The sequence below is a fragment of the Chenopodium quinoa genome, unplaced genomic scaffold (genome assembly GCF_001683475.1).
Source record: "Chenopodium quinoa cultivar QQ74 unplaced genomic scaffold, ASM168347v1, whole genome shotgun sequence".
In the NCBI taxonomy this organism is placed as follows: Eukaryota; Viridiplantae; Streptophyta; class Magnoliopsida; order Caryophyllales; family Amaranthaceae; genus Chenopodium; species Chenopodium quinoa.
The window spans coordinates 2,187,555-2,210,713 of NW_018743919.1; the positions used below are offsets into that span (position 1 = coordinate 2,187,555).

General features: G+C 35.9%; 2 protein-coding genes across 2 annotated transcripts; one reads left to right on the plus strand and one right to left on the minus strand.

Moving 5' to 3' along the window:
- Positions 1–5,019: 5,019 nt before the first annotated feature.
- Positions 5,020–12,159, minus strand: LOC110687332 (polyadenylation and cleavage factor homolog 4-like). Its single transcript, XM_021863966.1, has 7 exons — positions 11,329–12,159; positions 10,880–10,981; positions 10,114–10,377; positions 8,381–9,100; positions 7,044–7,955; positions 6,325–6,878; positions 5,020–5,727 (listed from the first exon to the last, which is right to left on the minus strand). Exons 1-6 carry the CDS (start codon positions 11,617–11,619, stop codon positions 6,351–6,353), a joined length of 2,817 nt encoding a protein of 938 aa, XP_021719658.1. The 5' UTR covers positions 11,620–12,159; the 3' UTR covers positions 5,020–5,727; positions 6,325–6,350.
- A 6,450-nt stretch (positions 12,160–18,609) lies between these two features.
- On the plus strand, positions 18,610–22,811 carry LOC110687333 (glucose-6-phosphate/phosphate translocator 2, chloroplastic-like). Its single transcript, XM_021863968.1, has 5 exons — positions 18,610–19,936; positions 20,881–21,106; positions 21,233–21,455; positions 21,988–22,201; positions 22,338–22,811. The coding sequence occupies exons 1-5, from the start codon at positions 19,439–19,441 to the stop codon at positions 22,347–22,349; spliced, it is 1,173 nt and encodes a 390-aa protein (XP_021719660.1). The 5' UTR covers positions 18,610–19,438; the 3' UTR covers positions 22,350–22,811.
- The last annotated feature ends 348 nt before the right edge of the window (positions 22,812–23,159 follow it).

Here is a 23,159-nt window from a genome sequence, read left to right on the forward strand (position 1 = left end):
ACGTCCTGCCAAGTGTCCTCCAGTTGGACCTCTCAGTCGCCGCATGTTTCCTGGCAGAACCAGGAGAGCTCGCAACAGTCGTCCTCCGGGCCTTGGAGTCCGGCTGTTGGGAAGAAGAAGCTCTTGGAGCGTCCGTCTAAAAATAAAAAAAATAAAAAAAAAGAAAAGAGTCAGTACATGCATAAACACAACTCCAAAAAGAGAGTGAAAGGTTCGAAGCCCACCAAGGGTGCCTCCTTGTTGGGGGAGTCGGTTGAAGACTGTTGCATGATGGAGGCCCGCAACATGGCCGCCGCAATCTTGGAGGCGGTAATTTTGCTTATGGCGTCCGCTGCAAAAACAAATAGCAAAGTTAATAAAAATCATAACATGAATGCATGGAACAACAGAGTATTCGACAGGCCGGCTACATCTTGAGCACCGACTGCTGAGGCCACAGGCTGCCAAAAAGTACTCGTCGTAGAGCCATTTGAAGCTCGGGACGCAGTGCAGGGGTACTTGCTCTCGTACCCCTGAAGTAGAGTTCACCTTCGACTCTACTTTGAAGAGTCCTTTATATAGGATCTCTTTCTTAGCCTTGGGGGGAACAGGCGGCATGCTGCGGCCGCCTGCAAGAAAGGGCGGATTCCTGTTCCACCTGTTGAAGCGCTTGTTCAGCTCTGTGTCTGAACTCTCAATGATAAGGAAGGTGCTCCACCAGTCCTTCCATTTGTTTGCTTTACCTCTTGTCATGAGGTAGCCCCTGTGGCTCGTCAATTGATACCAGCCGGTACCGCCTGCCTTAGGGGTCCGGCTGAGGTAGTTCATGTGGGCAAAAGCCTCGAAGTTCGGCTCCACCCCGTGCAGTTCGCACCCGGTCACATAGCCGAGTACGTTGACCCAGGAGTTCGGGGCTAACTGCCATAACCCCAACTCATACCCATCCAAGATCCGCTGAACAGCCGGATGTAGTGGGAAGCGCAGCCCAGCCTTGATGGCCGCCTCGTAGCAGCCAAAGCAGGCGCCATCATAACTAGTACCAGCCGGCCAGACGACTGTGTCTTCTGGATCCGGCACGAACACTAAAAAGCCGGGGCCCATTGTGTGGTTTGCGATAAAGCTCCCCACTTTTTCTTGCATGGCCGTGATCCGGTCCCGAGGTACCGTGCAGTAGTAGGGGGTATTTTGCTCTCGGTGAGAGGCGGATGGCTCCGCCCAAATGTGCCCCTTCTCAACTGCGTGAGAAAGCCTCGCCTCTTGTAGGCGACTGTTTTTCTCTTCTGTTTCCAGAGAAGCATGGCCAGAAGAGCTAGACTCGGATTCGTCCTCTGACGAGTCCGAAGAGGATGACTCCTCCCCTCTCCCAGAGGGGCCCGCCTCCTCTCCTTTAAAAGGAGCAGGAGAGAATGTAGAATTGTCAACTGTAAAATGGGAAGGGGTCACTTTGACTCCTCCCTCAGAAATGCCGGCTTTCAAGCCGCTTTGTTTCACTTCCACATCTGGCGCCTGGTCAGATGTTTCACTAATCGGCACCCGGTGGGAGGAGCCGTCTGAGTTCGAGATCCTAGCCGTCTTTTTTGTTCTGGCCATCATGTTCTGCATAGACACAGATACAGTCGGACTTTGTATAAAGGGCAAAGATGGGTCCAGAAAAGGGCAGGCGACACTCCTAGTCCTAGATTCAGCCGTCCCCGGTGACCGTCTGATCGCTAACCTAGGTCGTGTCGTGTGCTTCCGTGGTGCCATTTCAAAAAAGAATAAAGTAAAGAGAAAATTAAGAGTAAGAGAATCGACGGTTACCTGAACGAGTGACGATTGATGAAGTTCTGAAAATCCTTTGCAGTCGGCTTGTCAGAGCAGGCGGTAGGCAGAAAGGGTCCAAAATGTCAGAGCAAGTTCAGGGGTCCGAATGTTCTCTTACAAAGTTCTCAAGTGTGAAAATGACCGAAGGCAACACTCCCTTATATAGGCGAAGTGAGAAGGCGAAGGGCCACTTCCGGAATTCAAAATTTGGGCGGGAGAATCTCTCGGCCTTTCGCCGAGTGACACCTGTAGCAGGTCGTCGCCTATTACAGGGCGACACCTATCACAGGTAACACGTGACCAGTCACGTGCCACCTGTGAGGGGCAAATGATTAGGGGATTTTGCTCCCACCAATCGGAATGCGCCACGTGGGCCAATCAGGTCCTGCCAAGTGTCCTCCAGTTGGACCTCTCAGGGCTTGCCACGTGGCACACGCTTATTCGTCCACCCTGGACCTATTATGTCATGACACGTGGCATACTCCATGCCTAATGGAGATGTCGGCCACCTAGGCCCAACTTCCGAGGGAAGCCCTATCAGCCCAAGGTTAACCTAAACCTAGGATTGGCACGTTTCCCGAGGTTATAAATACCTCCCTTAATCCTCATTAAGGGGGATTACGCGGATTACACACATTAAACACTCTCACCTAGAGAGACCCAATCACTTTAATTTCCGCATTAACTACTCCTTAATCAAGTACTAACTTGACCGTCGGAGGCGGATCTCCAATCATCCGGAGCATCCGTTTGTTTTGCAGGTACAGGCGTCCGGTTCCAGTCTCGGAATTGTAACTCTCCCGCAGGACATTAGAAAACCCCGAAACACATGTAATATGAAAAGATTATACTTTCTCCGTTTTTGTTTTAAGTAACGTTTTTTCAAAGTACGTACATCAATACAAAACATTAACCAAAAAAATTTGTTAATGATTATCTCAAAAATGATAATAGCAGCCTGTTTTTAACTGCCAAATTTCTTCATTTGGAAAAATAAGTAAATCAAATTTTCTTTATATACCATTATTACTTGAATATATGCTCATTTTGTTTTTAAAGAAAAAAAAAATTAAATAAAAAATAAAAAATATAAAATATAAAACCGTAGTCAATTAAATTTCCAATCTCAAAGCTGCCACATTATAATACTCGTAAATGAACATGTAATAAAACTAATAATGCGTTATTACTACAGTAGTTCATAAAGAAACAAGCCAATAATATTACAACCATATTCTCTTTCTCTCTTTTGACTTTTGAGGACCTGTATTAATTACTGAGGTATAAGAAACTTTGTTTAATTTATTAAACTTTTTTTTTTGACAGGACAAACTATATAAAACGAAAGACAGGACTAAATTAAAAGGACGAAATCAATTTATTAAACTGGAATAGGATAAAAGAGAGAAAAAAGGGTCACAACATGGTTCAGGACTTCAGGTCCAATTTTTATTTTGTTTTTTTTTTTTTTTTTTAAATAAGGCGACGACGGATAAATGAAGAATCTTACTAGTCGGTGTCATCTTGAGTTCTTGACCCAAAGACCCCACGCAATCACACATGCTATTATGCAGCTAGGCTAAGGCTACTTCCTTCAAATATTTCAATTGTTCGTGTAGTTTCTTTGAAACTTACTACGGAGTGCTTATATCTTAGCTTCGTAATCCTAAATTCGAGGGATTATTTTCTTCACCTTATTCTACAAATTTCAGGTGTAATAAGTTTAGTTAACTTCAAGGAAAATAAGTTTTGATGTGAATTCTAAGTACAAATTACAACTAATATAAGCTTTAATAAATTCATAAAAGTGAAAATCGGTTAAATAGAACACACTCTTATGGCTATGATAGATGAGAATAACACCTAAACATGTAGACTTAATGTTAAACTTTATGCCTCTGGATATGAAATGATATTACGTTACCTTCGTTTCAGATTAATTTAAACATGTTGGCTTATACGCTATTTATTAGGCTAACTTTAATTGCATCTTTTTACTAATATACAAAGTACTCCTATAAAACATCAATGTTGCCATGAAAATTGTTGTTGAATTAGTTTAATGTATCATATGTATGATTCATATTTTTAAAATAAATAAACAGTAAATAAAAATGTTAATTTTTAAAATTGTGTGATAGCAAGCGTAAAAGCCAAAGTATTGCGCTTAATTTGAAACTGGAGAGATATTAAATCATCAACGTGAATAAACTTTATGAGATACTAAATGTAGAACTGTTGAAAATAGATTATTTTAACCATACAAGCAAGTTTAGTATTCTGGCATTAAAAGAAATTACATTTTATTTCTTATACCTTATTATAATCCATTTACATTATATGGACATTAATAAGTTTAAAAGAAACAAAAAAATGCTAGAAAGGCAATTCCTTTAATAAACTTTTTTTATTTACTTTTTTTTTAACTATGATAGTATTAACGCTGTAAAAAATAAAAAAATAAAAAAAAAATAAAAAAATAAAAATTTGGTATGAATGTCAGTGTCCCGGACTAATTGATAGTCAAAAGGAAGATAATTGATTCTACAAAAAATCTCTCGCCTCTCCTCTTCTCTCCTCCTCCCTTCTATGATTTCTCTAAAATCTTGGCTGTTTAGCAAGAAATAGTCTAATTTTTTCGAAAATTAGACTATTTCTAACCCTTTTTCCTTAATTTTCTTTAGTTTTGTAATTTAGGTCTCAACAAATCTGCGTCTCCCTATGGTGGAGTCGTTAGTTTTTGTTAGTTTAGTTATTTGTTTTTGTTTAGGGTTTGTTTGTGTGTTAAGGTTTATAAAAAAGGTAATCATCTTTTGCCCTATTGTTAGTTCGTTGGTAAAGATTTGTTCGGGATCGCAACGGTTGTCAAGTTTTCAAATGCGTTCAAGCGAATCAGATGAAAATCATCCTTACAGCTACAACAAATCGTTAGACCGTCTCTCCGAAACGGCTATATATTCCAATGATGTGTTCTAGAGATATACCACAATGCAAGATTTTTTCAACGATCGTAGCTTTGATGAAGAAAATCCTAATTTGATTCAATTTTATGTATTTGTTAATTTAGATTTCACTTATAGATGCCGGATGGCTTTTTATTAATGAATTAATTTGTTTCAAAAAAAAAAAAAAATTGATAGTCAAAAGGGATTATAGATTTTGGTAAAATGACTAGGAAGTTAGACTAACATAAAACCGAACACAAGTATAAATGAAACAGTGCTTATAAAGCAGACATTAAACTGAAATTAATAACAGTTTTAACCAATTAAAAAGCGAAGAATCTTTAAGAGTTCAAACATTGATATAGCACAATGTTTCAGTGACAGTAATTACAAGCCACAATATTTATCAGAACATTTTGCATGAATAACAGGGCACTCTTCCATTTCAGTAAGCTGCGCATATCCTAGCAAGACGAACTCTGAATAGATTGGAGGAATCTGCTAAGAGCCCTGATTGCCATGAACCTACCCTGCAATCGACGTACAAGACAGCAGTATTTGCAGATAATTTTCGATGTACAAAATAATTTGCAGATAGTTCAAACTGAATAAATGTAGAGAATGATACGGAAAAGGGGGGAGGGGAGACATTTTTTCAGAAGGGGGAGGGGGGGGGGGGAGGGGGGTAAAAAGTTATCAGGGGTATCCTCCAAATATTCATCAGTAAAGCTGAAAAAGTACGCCAAAGATGTAAATTCTCGAGCTAATGCATTTTGCTGCAACTGCAGGGGACTATGGATGGTATATCTCCACTGTATGTACATAATTCTGGCATGATGTCACCACTTGAGCACCAAGGTAAAATAAGGGGGGAGGGGAAAAGTTAAAATGTAAGATCCTATCACTAACAAGAAGAAATCATATTAATGTTACAGGGAAAACAGAAAACTGGGTTGATGATTACTCCGCAATTGTTTCATTTGTCTAGCCTCCTCTATCCCTGCAGAAAATGCAAAAAATGTATTCAAATACAAGGTACCTGGAATATACATTATGAGCAAGTTAATGCAAGCAGCAACCTACTAGAATCAGGCCAAAGCCGCTGTAAAAAAAAAGAGCTATAATCCAAACAGAGAATTCAATATACCTAGATAATTTAATTAGATGAGGGACTAATATCCTAAACATCTAATAAGCAAGCAAACTGTATTTAACACTTGGGATGGGGTTTGGGCAAGTTAGTCATTTACATTCCAAATCTACATTTCACCCATGCTAATTTCCTAAATGAACGCAAGAAGGCAAATCTACCATGCTCCATATGATAAAACAAAATATGGACTCGTAGGTCGTAGCAACACAGAACATAAAGCAATATCCATGACTAAATGTTCAAAACATGATTTTGAGCCAAGCTTCATATCTTGCTTTAGAGGTAGATGCTCCCCTGTAGGGATAAATTTGAAAGCACTAACCAAGGCAAGACCTTGCAAGTCTCGTGCAAACGCAATTAAAGATCCATTAGTCATAATGCAATCATAGCGATGAGTGACCACAACACCAATATAAGATGATTACAATGAAACAAGAGGCTTACCATAAAGCAAGATGCTTATCTGTTCTTCATGTTGGAGCAACACTAGAATCAGACCTACATTTTGCATGCACAATAGGGCCCAACTGTGATCTGTCCACACCTACAGTAGACCCAGAAGGTGCATTCAAGTATACAGCCCCTCTATACATCCATTCTTCAGCTTCATCACTGTAAAAATCTTCAAAAGGCTCCCCACATAAAGCACATGTATTCTGATCCTCATCTGCTGGAACTGCCATCTCTTCATCATCCTTCTTTTCAACAACACTCTCAGTTGGCAAAAATCCAGGAGCTGCATCAGTCCCCAATGCTTCTGCACCACTGAGCCACATATTCACACTGACAAACCATTTACGAGATGGGTTGTGCTTACGGTTCTTTGAAATTCGATTTTTAGTCACATGCCAATCCATGTGCTTACTGTGTTCTTCTTGGGTCTTAAACCGAAGGCCACAGGTGGTGCACTGTCTGGGTAGTTCCTCATACAAAGCCCTTATGGCTGACTCGTGACGCACTTTAAGAAGATCAGGGTTAAACTCTACTCCAAGAGAATCCTGATTTATTACAAAAAAGAAAATCAATATGGAGCAAGTGAAAAGGTAATATAACTATACAAGGGAGACAGTTGCTGATACATCAATCATTAACAGCAATTCTACAAGATTCATAAATCAATAGACAACCAAGCTTGGCTTATTTTAGAATTACTGCTATCTTACCTGTACAGGAGTCTGTTTCAATGGGAATAAACCTTGAGCAACAAGAGAATTAAGTAAACCAGTATTGAGTAAACCAGCTATACCAGCAGTTGGTGGTTGGTTAGCAAGGGGACCAGAACTCTGGGGAAGAGGTAAAAATTGAGGATGGGGACGAGGGGCTATAGGGAGCGGTGCCATTGGTGCTTGGAAATGCATATAACCATTGGACATATTTTGGAAGGGTGGATAAGGATGAGAACCAGGTACTGGATTGCGCACATTATTAGTAGCAGCAACCCCATGACCTAGTGGTGTATATCCAAGACTAGATGGCAGTATTGTCTGCGGTGGCAATGATACCGCATTCTGCCGAGGTTCTTGTGGCGGATGCAACTGCTGCAACGATCCTGGTTGTTGTGTGGAATATTGCAAAGGGGTGAAGCTAAGCTGAGGCCGTTGTCCCGGCTTTGCAGGAATCAGATTTCTTTTGTCATCAGTATCAAATTGTTGATTGCCTTGACCAAGGACACTGTAACTATGATTTCTATAATCAAAGGAAGCTCTAGGATGTTTTGGCTGCATATACAAAGGTGGTGAAGGCAGCATATTATGTGAACTTGTAGAAGGCCACGAGCTAGTTGGCACTTGCCCCACAGCAGGTGAAGGAGCTCTTGCTTCAAAAGAATTAAAACCTGAAGAAACACCTCTAGACATAACATTCTGCATAGGGACTGCAGCATAGTGGTCTGCTGACATAGGCTTTCCATCAGACAATGATGACGGCACTCCATTCACAGGTAATATCAGCTGAGAGCTATTCTCTCTTCCAGCAACAGGTACAGGCACAGAGAGACTGCCAGGCAACTTCCAAGCTCCTTGAGAATGATTCATCTCATTTCTAGAAAACGGCCTGTTGGATGATATATGAACACCCTGCAAGTCGATAGAAAGAAAAATCAAAATTATTGAGAAGAATAAGCAATAAAAAAATAAAAAATAAATAAAATAAAATAAATAAAGAAATAGGGAGATCATGATCCCCTTTGTAATTTAAATTTGATGGCAAGCAATAGCAATACTGGTGAGTAATAATACAAACATCTAAATTAAATAGAAAAAAAAAATGAGAGGCCAGGCTCCAGGGGAAGAAAGGATATGGTGATATATTTGACTTAATTAAAAATAAAAGAATAAAAAAAATACAAAATAAATATAAAGTGGCAAAAATAAGAGAGGATATAGGCACTAAAAAGGTAATAATAAATTCTCGCCATTTGGAATCATAGCACTCTGAGAACAAAAATACAAAAATAACCACAGACAACAAAAACAGTTGTAATTGGGTTGTGAGAACATACATCTTCAACAGACTTTTGGGGATCAAAAGGTCTGGAGCCAAGAGTACCAACACCAGGTATGGCTTTAAAGCCTCTGGATGGCAAAGAAGATGCAGTGACGTTGCTGGTCTTTCCATCAGCTAACGTTGGGCTCATATCTTCCCAATCAAATTCCTCTTCCTCGGTATTTTGCCATGAGCTTTCAGTAAGTTTATTCACTGAACCATTTACAATTAGACGATCCATACCAGGAAGTTTGTCATTCAAAGGTCTTTGTCCGTCATCATGTCCATACGCATCAATTAAAGCCCGTGGTCTGTCATGTTCAAAACCATTGCCTAAACCATAGTTCGCAGCATTTTCAAAACCACGATAGGAATCATCAGAGCGAAGTCTTTTCTGCCAGTCACCAGTCTCCTCATCTCTTCCTCTCCTACGTCCATAATTAAATCCTGGACGAGAAGGAGATGCCCCTTCAAATACCCTACCTGGTGAGTTGGACACCATAAACTCGTCAGCTGATGGTGATAAGGGTCTAGCTGGACCACATGCAGATGGAAGCAACTTGTCTGTTGATAGTGGAAACGATGGACGTCCACCATAAGCAGAGGAGTTAAATCTTTGAGCATCAATGTGGGAGGCTGTGCTTTCTCCTTGATATAAATCATATTCTTCATATCCAACAGAATGTTTCTGACCCAGTGACTTCAAGGTAGATGCTCCTCTCCCAAGTTGAATTTTCTGCATAGGATAAACAAATTAATGGAACAATCAACTGCCAGTGTTACAACTTACACCATAAGAATGCACAATGCTTCTCTTGTTAGAAAGTATTAGCCAAACACAAGCAAAGAAATTGAAAAACAACTAGAGCATGACCAAACGGTCCGCTTCCATCCAGCAATGAAAAATGGAAAAAGAAGAAAACTAATGGAAAAAAAAGAAGGGAGATCTAGCAAACCCAATAGACCAAACAAGATCAGGGGTAGAGAGAGAACAAGATGTGGAGGAAAAAGAATACATATACCAGTAGGCAGTAGCCTTATCAAATAATAATTAATAGAATAGCATTATAAGCTAGTCGTGTTTATGGGACAATTGCGTTGCAAATTCAAATTGTGAAGGAAGAAAAGTACATGAAAAAGAGGGGGTGGAAAAGAAGGGAAATAATCAGCACTGAATAAAATGAGCTTTATTTTGAATAAAATAATTGGAGAATTCTCATAAATTTCAGAAAAGAAATTTTTTTTAAAAAAGTAACAATATAATTTTAAAATGGGAAACGAAACTGTTAACCACAAATTAGAATATGGGTTAAATTTTTATTCTATTTTGGTGGGGGCATAGGTAGATAATTGAAAATGCAGTACATTATCATACCCAGCAAGGTTTTTACAGAAAACACATTCACATGCTAATTCTTAAGGACTACCAGAGGCAACACAACATGTACCAAAAAATTATATTTAAAATTTAAGGTTGTTAAAAAGCAATACCCTCTAGATACCTTAACAAATTTAAGGTTGTTAAAAAGCAACATGTAGAATGAAGAGGACAAGGGAAATAGCAGTCACATTGCATCATTTTGTTGTTTTCCATTAATTGAAAGTAGAAACTCTTCAAAGTAAACCGCAATTCAACATATAGTGTAGGTTCATAAAATGATATTTTGTCAACCCTAGCATCGTTGACAAAGGCAAATAGAATACCTAGAGAATGAAAAGGAAGAGAAGGATGTTTGCTTTGAAACTTACATTATTAAGTGAAGAATTATCAAATTGCCGTCTGGCTTCCAGATACTTGGGATTGACGTGAATGCCATGAGAGGGTCGAGGGGATTCGGAAGCCCTCATACTGGCTAAGTTGGAAGATGGTTGGTTTACCCTTGGAGAGAACTGCAACTCATCCTCAATCATACTAAGAACCAATGATGGGAAGACGGTAGACCAGGTTCTAAACAGATGGCGCATTGAAGGATACAAATTTGGAGGGACTTGTCTATAAACTTCACAGAACACCTTATACCGGAAATAAAATATAAAATTTTATTAGTCAATAAAACACTCAAAGCAGGGCTATTAGCTAAAGGCTCTATAATACTTGAACAAATCTAAAAGCACATAGCCATTGAAACATGTCATATTGTAACATTTTTCCACAATATTTGCATCTTTTTGGCCGAATCTCAAGCACATTAATATCAAATATTGAATACAGGGTCCTGGTCCAACGCTTCCACATCTCACAATTAAGGTTGTAACCAATTGCTTTTGGAAGTGTAGCTACTTTGTCATGAGATGTGATAGCATTGGCCTTGACTCTTGAAAAAATCAGTAATCAAACCTTTCCCCACCCCCCCCCCCCCCTCTAATCATGCCAATGCTGGAAAGTTCTCCACAAAGTTTGCATCGTATAAGCCAAACCCACGTAATTACAAGGACATCAGAAACTTCAGTATCAAAGACTACAACAATGAATGTACTCTCTCAAAATCGACCCAAGAACTAAAGCATAGCTCACCTCCGGCAAACGAGAAGCAAAGTGCCTAGCGTATTCGCGACCGATATTCTTGACAATGCTGTCCAATAAATACAAAGAGGGCATCTTTTGATCAACTGGAACCTGCATAAATATGCATAACCAGCAATGTAACACCACAAAATCGAAGCTCGGGAACAATATTATAGCTTAAATTCGAGTACAAAACCTAACAAATAAGCACAAAATCTTCAAAAGCATAATTAAATTTTTTAAAAAAAAAAAAAAAAAAGAGAGGGAGAGAGATAATTGAAGTCCAAAATCTTGCTATGCACTAGTTAATTTTGATGCACTGTACAAAATCAATCATCAACAACAACAAAATTGAACTCAAAACTCAACTAAAATTGATTACACCTTACAAAATTACAGTATCCCCTGATAAAACCCTAACCCTAAAATAACTTCCGATTTGAATTGGAGAGCGGTACCTCTAAAACCCTAGCACAAATAGCATCAGCAATACCCTCAGCATGTTCTCTCTGTTCACCAGCAATAATCGTAAGATCTGTAATTATTGGCTTCGAATTAAACGTTAATTCCGACAAAACATCCTCGTAAAAAGTCACAATCTCTGCCATAGAAGGCGGCGGAATACAAACGAGTTCGTCTCCATCATCTTCGGAAACCCTAAACTGGGCTTCTCTTTCACTGAGAAGAAACCGAAATCGATCGAGAATCGGCGATGGAGCTGCCGGCTTTGGAACGACGTCGCTCGGCATGAGGTTTTAGCAGCGGTGGTGGAACGAATTAATCGATGAGAAAAAACCCCAAATTGAGAAATTAATTGAGAAAATTTAGGGTTAGGGTTAGGGTTTTGGTTGAAACTCTCATCGTCTTCCATTGATGAGGTTTCTTGCTCGCCATCGAACCACCATTGTTAGAGGAGAGAGAAAAGAAGGGAAGTGTAACATAGGGAGTATGAATGAATGACAGGGGGGAAAAGAAAACCAAGATTCTAGTTTTCTATTTTTTTTTTTTTTTTTTTTTTTTTTACTTCAAAAATATAACATATGGAAATTATTTCAAACAATTTATACAGAGTACGGAGTACTATACTATCGATGATACATTGATATGGATTTGAATATATATATAAAATTCAGGTGGAGTTGGTCCGTGAGAGGTTTTTTTCACTTCGATAAGATCCTTTATCTTACCAACAAAAGAAAAAAAATATTTATAAAACCGGGTTGATTGGGTTAAGTTGAGATTAAATGTTGTATTTTAGGCAGTATTATGAATTTAGTTGAATGATATTTGTTCACAACCTAAATCTTTTGGGTATACAAAAAGGAAAGTTCAAAGCTCAATTTGTTTATGCAATCTATACTACTACGTATTGGTTAAAAGTATTAGAGGTGAGAGTTTAGCAAATGTTCATCTTTAACAATCTCATGCAATAAATATTCTAGATAGTTGAGTTTACCCCTGATTAACTGTGGTTAATTAGATTCCTTTCTAAAAAGAAGAGTTAAAATACATTATACGGAATAGCAATGCGGACAAATTATCTTAAAACAATGAAAATATGTTTTGTTGTACCGATCCAAACTTGCATCTATCGATTTGCGTAAAGTATGCTTATTTGGTGATAAATCGTCAAATTTATAGAGGAGTGCTAAGAGAAAATACGTAAATAAGAGGAATCTGAAGTGAAATTTATTGGAAAAATTGAAACTTAATCCCACCCTTGACTCATCTTCTCAAAATAATCCCACCTTTTGAAATTCTGGAAATAATCCCACCTTATTACCTCATCTTTTCAAAATGGGCCATTGACCGGATCTCTAACTTGGTAACCTGTAGAAGTAGGTTATTTACCACATGACAATTTCTAATTGGCCTAATTTTAATATTTTTTAATAAAAAACAAATCAGCCCCTTGTCTCCCCTTTCCTGTCCCTATCCCCTTCCCTCTTCTCGACCCCCCCTTCTAAACCAGCACCGCCACTGACCCTTGCCGGAGCATCCTTACTCACTTTTGCCGGATCATGAGTGATGGAGGGGTTGCCATGAAAGAAGGTGATAAGGTGGGAAGAGAGAGATTAAAGGAAAAAAAATTAAAAAAAAATACCTGTTAACCGATTGTAGGTAGAAAGAATTGTTTTGAGAAGATAGGGGAATAAGGTGGAATTATTTTCAGAATTTCAAAAAGTGGCATTATTTTGAGAAGATGAGTTAAAGGTGGGATTATTAATTTCAATTTTTTCAAATTTATTTTCTTCTAATATTGTAATGTAAGATAAATACATAATACATGAGTTTCTTGTGTCTATGAACATATACGAATTAATAGAAAATTTTTATGATCCTTTGTCTCTTTTAGTTTGCCTTATTGAATTTCAACATTAGTTTGCCCAAAGCCCCAAATGTCTAATACAACAACCAAGCCATTTTAGAAAACACACAGCCCAAGCCCAGGGATATGGGCATTTTACGCAAAACAATGGCCCAATAATCCTAGGAAAAAAGCCATACATATAGAACGATAGCTCATGGTCCGATAAAATCTCATACGAGTATTGCAAAATGCAAATAGCTCTGCTAAAAAGTTCACCAACCGGTGATTTTTGAGGCGGTTTCGGTGGATCTTCATACTATTCTATTGGAGGACATAAACTTTATTGTTTTGGCTAGGAAGATACCGGTGTTTGTTGAGCTGCTGGCATAGTGGCTATTTGCTAGCTTTGGTAGTTTCTTTTATGTCATTCAGCGGCGGACCTGCCTTTGTGCCTGGTGGGTCAAATGACTCACCAGGGCCCAAAAAAATTATTAAGTTTCTTAAAAAAAAAAATTAAATAAATAAATTAGTTTGTTAATTATTGTGATTATTATTTTAGGTCAATTTTAAGCTTGTTAATTATAAGTTAGTATTGTAATCTTGTCAATTTTCTATTTGGATGATCTTTGTAAATAATTTTTCTTAGGAATTTTGGTAAAAATTTTTTTTTACATATTTGGTTATCGATTGTGACTCACCAGTCGGAAATTCCTGGGTCCGCCACTGATGTCATTAGCTGTTTTTCCTTTTCTTTCTTGTGTTTTTGTTCTACTCTTTTATTTCTCTTTGAAACTCTGTCCTTCTCTTGCACAAAAAAATAACACTTAATTGATCAAATTTATATTCGGACTATATACCTACATTAACAGTATGGATATGTAAGGTACTGTAATAATTGATATAAAATACAACTCAATTGCAACCATTGACACGAACTTATCTGCATAAATAAATCAATATGAAATTTGACATTAAATACACTAACTGATCACATAAGCCCGATAAATAAAGTTTAATTACATCATTAAGATGGTCTTTTAAGACATAATTCATTTGATGACCATTGACCAAGTTAATGTCTCAAGATTTGAAAACAAGTTCATGTCAAATATCATAGATAGTGCATAAGCTTAATATTGACCGAGCAGCCAACTTAAGATATACTTCGTATAAGGTGTCTATTAATCTTTCTTTAAGATAGGAAGACTTTAGATTCTACTCCATAGTAGTTTTCCTTGAGATAGGGGGATTATTAGTACTCATATACCTTTCCAAAAAAAAAAAAAAATGACCGACCATCTAAGATATTCGAGGTGTGAACTCAATATTGAAAATGAACCGACTAAACTATTATTAGTATCAATTATAGCAATATTTCATGCTCATCTATGCATCACCGTAAATCATAACTAACAAATCAAAAGATCGTTATCAAACAAATATCGTTGCTAGGATTCCCCACTCAAAAGGTACACATTTCATAACCGTGAAATATTCAGTTGTTTATTTTTGTGCATCGTTTTTTTGAATCAATTAAAGCAACTGCCTACCACAAGAAACACAAGACTTAATTTTGGACCGTTATTTGCATTTCAAGTGGGGTTTACAATTCAATTATAAGTGTGATAGTTACTCGTACGTTGCTAGGAAACTCCTGCAGTCCTGTGCTCAACATATACCTAATGGCTAATGTTGTTTGGCATGCTGATGAAGCGATGAATGCTAATATTATTAGTAACCTTTTTCACGAACAAGGCGCGAATGTGAATGTCCATTTTTGATTAGTAGCCGATAAAAATTAAACGAAAGTCTATTCTTTGCCTTTGGCCGGATTAGCGAAGGTTTCTCTTTAACTTTCAACGGGTTTAGGCAAAGCTTGCTTATTTGCCTTAAATCAACGTAGGAGAAGGTGCTTTTTTAATTTATATTTTTACGACATGGATTTCAGTTAATTTAGTTGGTGAAGGTTTAAAAGGGTATTTAACTCGAAACTTAAATTGCATCAACTTTTGTTGAAACCCGACCTTATTGTAGTCCAATTCACTTGTGAGTTGTCTTGCATTGGAGAAAAAGAAGAGAACGTACCACTGTATAAGATAGATGAATAACTCCTATTGTCACCAATTGATTTTTGTAAGGAACCATGTTGTGCTTTGTAAGTAAATCAAACTCTTCTCTACCTGCAATCGCCAATTGATTTTAATAACGAACTCTTTTTACACGAAATAAGAACCACTCCGTATTTTTTTTTTCCTCGAGATTTAGAACATATAGAATTAATTTACGGTTCAAAACATGCACCCGATGTTCATGCATGGGCAGCATGGCACAGCAATAATTGAAGAGATATACGTTTTTATATATTCCTAGAAAAACATGAACAGAAAACCAAGACATACCCTAAGAATCTAAGATCAATAATTTCACATACTTTGGCCTTTCTTGATCAACCTGGCTACGTAGTATGGGCTAAGGCAGAGGTGAATTTGGACCATTTGTTGTTGTTCTCAGTATTATTGTCATTTCTCTGGTTATTTTACATATTTGCTATGCAAATCTCAAACATTGCATGATACTGCACCGGTATTTATTTATAGGCAGATTATCATTAGCATAAAACACTTAAACACCACCTAATGTAACGCCATTAGATTAGTGTGACAAACCTCCTAACCTATGTCATCATATTTAGAACATTTCCCGGAATCCATCCGCTACTAGATAATTTTATACCCAGTAATTTATACTCTCTATTTTTATTTTAAGTGACAAAATAAGTGTATGTGTGGTCGATAGGAGTTTAATTCGAGCTACTAATCTTGCTATTGTCAAAAGCCATTAGTGAAATAATACGATAAATCATTTCTTTGTACGAGTTTAATTCCAAGCTACTAATCTTGCTATTGTCAATGCCAGTAATGAAATAATACAATAAATCATTTCTTTGTACCTTCCAAATTAAAAGAGAACAAAAAAACTTTTGTAGCAAACTTGGCCATTTGGGTTCTTGTAGGACCCAAAACTTTATGCATGTTGAACTAATGAAAATGACCTTAGCACTTAAAAATTGAATTCAAGCCGTCAATTTGTGATGCAATGGGTCCATCGTTAAACTACGAGTACATTCTTAGGAGAAATAGAGGAGAAAGAGGGAAGAGAAGGATAGGGGAGGAGAGGTAGGTAGCTTAGACTCTTTGAGGGTCTAGTTGGTACGCTCGTGTAGTTTAAGGTGTTGTCGATCTACTAGCAAAATCGCGGTAGTTTGGTTTACTAGGTTAAACCACTATACATATAAATAGATAAATTTTTATGTGCAATCGAATATCTAAGTCCACAGTGAAATAGTGAATAGGTGAACTTAAGGCCGGGTGATTTTATGCTCATTTAAAGAATTTAAAATGAAAATCACATGAGTATATAATTTGAGAAAATTTAATGATACAACTTGAGTAGTTAATTAGATTAGTGCCCGTGCGATGCATGATAGTATAATCTTTTTTCCATAATTAATTGTGATATAATATAAAAATGAGGCAACTCATGTAGAATAAACAAATGCAATGAGTATAGAAAATAAAACAATAAAGCAAAAATAATTAAAACTACAATTGAAGAAAAAAAATTACTGTTGATTAGTTGTGTTGAAATTCAAAGGTAGTACATTATATTACATTAATGATACATATTTTTCCCAATAAAACTATACAATCTAGTGGCTATATGACTAAATACTTATTTATAAATGCTTTTTAATAAACATGATAATATTAATCAAACAACAGAATAAAATCTACAATAAAATTATTACGTAGCACTACATGTAGATATATAAATTACAAATATTATATCACCTTATATCCAATAAAATAATTTCAATGGAAATAAATACTACTCGGATCATTAAAGGCGATAATAATCCATAATTAGGCAACACTAACCTATATTATTAATAATACATTTTCTATTTATGAATTGGTGCTCTACATGATATCGTCGCTCTTTGTTATTATATAAAAATTTGTTTGAAGCTATTCAATAATTGTAGTTTGATCATTGTTTGTTTATTGCCTTAAAAGTTTATTTGTAGATGATATATATTTATCGAAAAAAAAGGATACACAATAAGATGTCACTTGTCACTACGTCCGACGTGTCTTTTACTATGCAGCTTATTTATAATGTTGAATGTAATAAATTTATTATCTTAATCAAATGTTTCAGCAAATTAAAGATAATAATTTTAATTTGTTCATATTTACTAAGATATATTTATTTAATTACATAATAACAAAGAATTTATTGATATTTCACATTTTCATAGAATTACTAATTAGACATATGATATAGTTGTCGAACACATCATTTATTTTATAGCCATATCTAATATTCCATTAGTCTAAGAAACAAAATATCAGAGGTATTTGAAAAAAAATTAAAGTGATGTTTTAAAGTAATTTCTTTAATATCAATTATGTGAATCAATTTGATTATTACTTTTTGGGCAAAATTCAATAAAAAAGATATCCAGGCGGTAATGATAGTATCTTATACTTGAACCAGTGACTCACTTTTTCTATAATTTAAAAAGAGTTGGAGTTAAGAACATGAAATAAAAAGAAATAAATATTATGTAAAGATAATAATATTAGTATAAAATTTGGAATAATATTATTGTAGTTGTATTATACAAATATTCCAAAATAAAAGATTTTATGCTAAAAAGGGAGGGCGAGTTTTGGAGGGAAAAAACAGCACCAGGAAGTGACACGTGTCATTCCTGGTGTCTGTTTTAGTATTATGTTATTGATGAGTTGTATTACTAGATATATTCCCTCTATATCTAAAATAAGTGCAATAGTTTGTCTGTTTTACTGTCAAAATTATTATGTGAATAATGCAAAAGTCAAACTGATAGATGCACCTATTCAAAAATGAAGAAAGTAGTTGATAGAGAATTTATCATATATGGTTTTAAGATTAAGAATTCGATTCTTACTAGCTGCAATTCTTAAAGGTGATTTTTATTTTTATTTTATTTATCCTTTATCTAGATTCCCAGAGGACTGGTATAGATCGATGTGCTTGTTCACCCGTGAGGCATCTTGTTCCAGTTAAGACTTTCTTTCTTTTTGAAATTTTTAAAGTTATATTAAAATCATTTGTACTTCGAAAATTTATACTACGTATTATATAAATTAACATTTTATTATAATAATACAACCTATTCTATTTCCATCTCTGCATATAGAATATAGGCTAACAACCCTTGGAACAATTGCTCTAGGTTGACATATCGTTACAAAGAGCTCGATCATCAAATCCCATTGCCTGTTAGTGAACATGTGACACATACACACATTACTTTATTCTACGGAGTACTAATGAATTACAAGTATTAACTATTTACTTGATTCTCCATATATTACTCAATAGTCAATGCCAATGTCTAACAAAAGAAAATCCTATCATCAAGTTTTTAGAAGCAATTCTATCAATAAATCAATACAAAACAACTACATTCAACCATATCAATTAAACGCTTACCATACTCATTTAACTCAATAAGCTTTTACGAGTACATAACAACCACCCGCATAATCTTTCATTCCGTACACCAAGTAAATCCAACACATCTAAATCACAAAACTAATAAACTTAACACAACACAACTAACAGTAGTAGTAATACAAATGAACTCTCTAACCCCAAAAAAATATCAAACAAACGTGTTAACATGAGTCATGCATACGCACATACGTACATAGGTATAATACCAAAGACTTTAGAGAATGTGACCTTAGATTTGGCTCAACAGCTGTTCTATTTGTCGACCTTTTCGAACCTTCGATGAGCCGACTCAAAACCCCCATAATATACGTCAAAAATACACTTACATTTTCCCTAATTTTCCACATTTCACCTATTTTTACCACTACTTTTCAAACCAAAAATAAACTCAAATTCCCATTTTTCAATAGTCAAAATTTACACTTAACCCATAATTCCATCTATATAAACCCTCTTCCCAAAATTCTTTCTCAAACCATTCTCAAAATCCAATCTTTTTAAAAGAAAACTAGAAAGAAAAAAAAGACCCATCTCAAATTTGTAGAAAATCTCAAAAACCCACAAACATTAACCCATTAATTCACCAAATTTTGAAACTTTATAGTTTATTAAAGCTCAATTCTTTGATTCAAACTTAATTCTTGCATAAATTAACTTAATTTTTACTTCAAATTTAGATTGCACACAAGATGTTTGCTACATTGCGTCAACCAACTACACAATCTTCACTAATCACTTACTCTCTTCAAAAACCAGCATTTTCTAAAGCAGAGCAACTCCACTTTCTTCCAATTTTACCTTCTACAAATAACCCAGAACTTCACACCATTTTTTCAATCAAAAAACCTTTGCATGTTTCTTCAATTTCCCAAAGAAAATCATTAGGAGTTGAATGTAAAGCATATGAAGCTAACCAAGCTCAACCATTAGACATTAACATTGAATTACCTAGTGCACAATCTGAGGCTGCTCAAAGGGTTAAAATTGGTATTTACTTTGCAACATGGTGGGCTTTAAATGTGGTTTTCAATATTTACAATAAGAAAGTGTTGAATGCTTTTCCTTACCCTTGGTTAACTTCCACACTTTCTCTTGCTGCTGGCTCTTTCATGATGTTGATTTCATGGGCTACCCGGGTTGCTGACCCGCCCAAGACTGATATGGAGTTTTGGAAGACTTTGCTCCCTGTAAGTTTCAATTTTGCCTTTTGTGTGTGTGTGTGTGTGTGTGTGTGTGTGTGTGTGTGTGTGTGTGTGTTTTGAATTCTGATTTTTGATGGGTTTTTTTTGAGTGTTGATTTTGATGGGTTGATGAAGCTTACAGTAAATTTCGATTTTTTTTGTTGGGATTTATGCTAAATTTGGATGGAATTTTTATATTTTGATTGGTTTTTTGGTGGTGGTGTTAATTAAGTGGTTTGATGGGGTTTTTGGGTGTTAAGTTTTGATGAGGTTTTGTTGTAACAATTTGATATCTTGGGTTTCAGACTTTCAGTGCTTAATTGTATTATTGTATATTTCATATTTGTATGGTATAATAATTGAACTTTATGTCCTTAAAGTGTCGCTTTCAATGCTAATTTAGGCGGGTTTTTTTGTTGTTTTTTTTAATGGGTCAAATAGTCGAGTGTTTGGGTCTTGTGTGGTCATGTAGTCATGAATCTCATGATGGATCATCTTGGATAGGGTCAGTTATTAATGCTTTAGGTTGATGAGGATTTAGTAGAAAAAGATAATTCTAGGGGGTTTAAGTGATACTTTTTGCCTTTTTATGGTGTTGCTAATGGATGAGCTCTATGTTTTTTAAAGTTTGATGGGTTTTTAGTTAATGTATGTGTCTATATAAAGGTTTGTTTTTGGGAATTATTGCTAATATTGATGGATTTGCATGTGTTATTATCCTAAATATTGATGTGTTCTTGATTGGGGATATGTGTTATTGAAGAGTTATGTTAACCATTTGTATATTGTGTAAAGCTGTCAATTCGAGTGTGCAGTTTGGGTTCAAATTGGGTCTAGTTGGGTCAGAATATTTTGGATTTGAGTCATGCTAAATTTTTGTGTCCATATGGGTCAAATTTTGCTTCGGGTCTGGTCAGTCATTGAACCCGTTTTGATTTTGGGTTATGCAGGTTGCAGTGGCTCATACAATTGGCCATGTAGCAGCAACTGTTAGTATGTCTAAGGTTGCAGTTTCCTTCACCCACATCATTAAAAGTGGTGAACCAGCTTTCAGTGTGTTGGTTTCAAGGTTCTTGTTAGGAGAAACATTTCCCTTGCCAGTTTACTTGTCACTTCTTCCCATCATCGGTGGCTGCGCCCTTTCGGCTGTCACTGAGCTCAATTTTAACATGACTGGTGAGTTTAAAATTTCTTATTTCCAATTTTGGTTATATATTGTGTGTTACTGTGAACTAGTTTGTTAATGTCTCATTGTTCATTTGCAAAGTCAAATTCTGAGGCTTCTTGTTATATTGGTGATAGGGTTTATGGGTGCTATGATCTCGAATTTGGCATTCGTTTTTCGGAATATTTTCTCAAAGAAAGGGATGACTGGCAAGTCTGTTAGTGGGATGAATTACTATGCATGCCTTTCAATGTTGTCTCTTTTGCTCCTTACACCGTTTGCACTTGCTGTTGAGGGACCTCAAGTATGGGCTGTTGGTTGGCAGAATGCAGTTGCTCAGATTGGACCAAACTTTGTATGGTATGTACAAAAATTCCAGCTTTCATAAATTGATTTGTACTGCATGCATTTGTTCTCATTTGATGCTAAACTTACAGTAGGTTATGTAAGAAGTGACTGTAAGTTGTAACATGGCCTCACAATAACTTTTTGGTAGTCCGCCTCTGACGAGATTTTGCCATTTCCCTGTACTGCATTTTTACAAAAAAAAAAAAAAAAAAAAAAAAAAAAAAAAAACTTTTTATGGTATTTATTTCACTAATCATTAACAAGAAGCTATTAACCTGTGCTACAAAAACGTCAATAGTAACTCATCTAAGAAATAACGCAGAATCACATGATTATTACTCTTTGTCGAGTGTACAAAATCAGCCTCTCCAAGGGATACTTTGGTGAAATTAAGTTAAGTGATTTTAACAAATAATATCATTAAGAAATTCCTGAAACTCATGGTTCTTTAGACTTATTTCATCATTTTCTGAATAAGTTGATATTATTCACCATTTGTCATATACTCATGTTGATTACCGAAGTCTCCTTTGTTTTTGAATAGGTGGGTAGCAGCTCAAAGCATCTTCTACCATTTGTACAATCAAGTTTCATACATGTCTCTGGACCAAATCTCTCCCCTTACTTTCAGTGTCGGGAATACGTTGAAGAGAATATCGGTTATAGTCTCTTCCATAATCATTTTCCACACTCCTATTCAACCTATCAATGCTCTAGGAGCTGCCATTGCAATCCTTGGAACTTTTATCTATTCACAGGTAATAAGAAACTTTCTCTTCCAAAGTTGAGATTATTGTTGCAAGCTTGATTGTTTCCCTATAATCTCAATCAGCGATTAAAACTCTCACTCAGCATATTTTGACATCAAATTGTATCAATCTTATTTCATGGCAGGCAAAACTGTAAGGCAATCAGAAGGCACTTCAGTGAGAGTAGAATGTAAAGGGGTGAAAGTTGGATGAAGAGTTGGGAAAGGGTGAAGAACATATGCAGCAACGGAACGGCCTAGGAATCAAACTCTGATGAGTCTTTCGTGTGATATGATGCGATGCAGAAACTTTCTTTAACCATGTCTAATAAGAGTAGATGCAGTCCTTGAAGGGTGGAACTAGCGCGAAGGGTAATCTTTTGCATAGACATACATCAGATCTATAGTTCATCTCTTTGCTCCATAACTAAGTTTCAGAAATGCTTTGTGTACATGTAGCACTTGAAGCTGAGCATCTTTGTAACTTGTGGAATAACTTATAAAATGGCTTTAATCAATTTTGTGAAATTATGAATAAAGTAGAGCTTCATCTGATGAGTTATATACCAATTTCAATCTTTCGTTCAAGAACACAAATTCTAGCATTTTTGCTAGTCCTATATTTTGTTTTTCTGTATCTCTTAGTACCATTTTGATGTAGGATCTATCAATCTCGCGCCTTCCTTTATTAGAGATCTGATTCAGTAATTGAGTAATGGAAGAACTGATAAAAAGAGCAAAATTCCTGATTGATAGCCAGAGAAGTGGTTTATTAGCAGAGGTTGAGTTTGTATTTGTGCAATCTCAAACCGTTACTAAATGAAATATTCATATAATATTCCATATGATATGCTCTTATTCCATATCTTAGGAAATCAACAGAAATACAAGTTGGAAAGTCACTACTCAAAGGTTGTCATTTTCACAAGTTCACCCAATTTTATTCTCATAAATGATGCAGATACTAC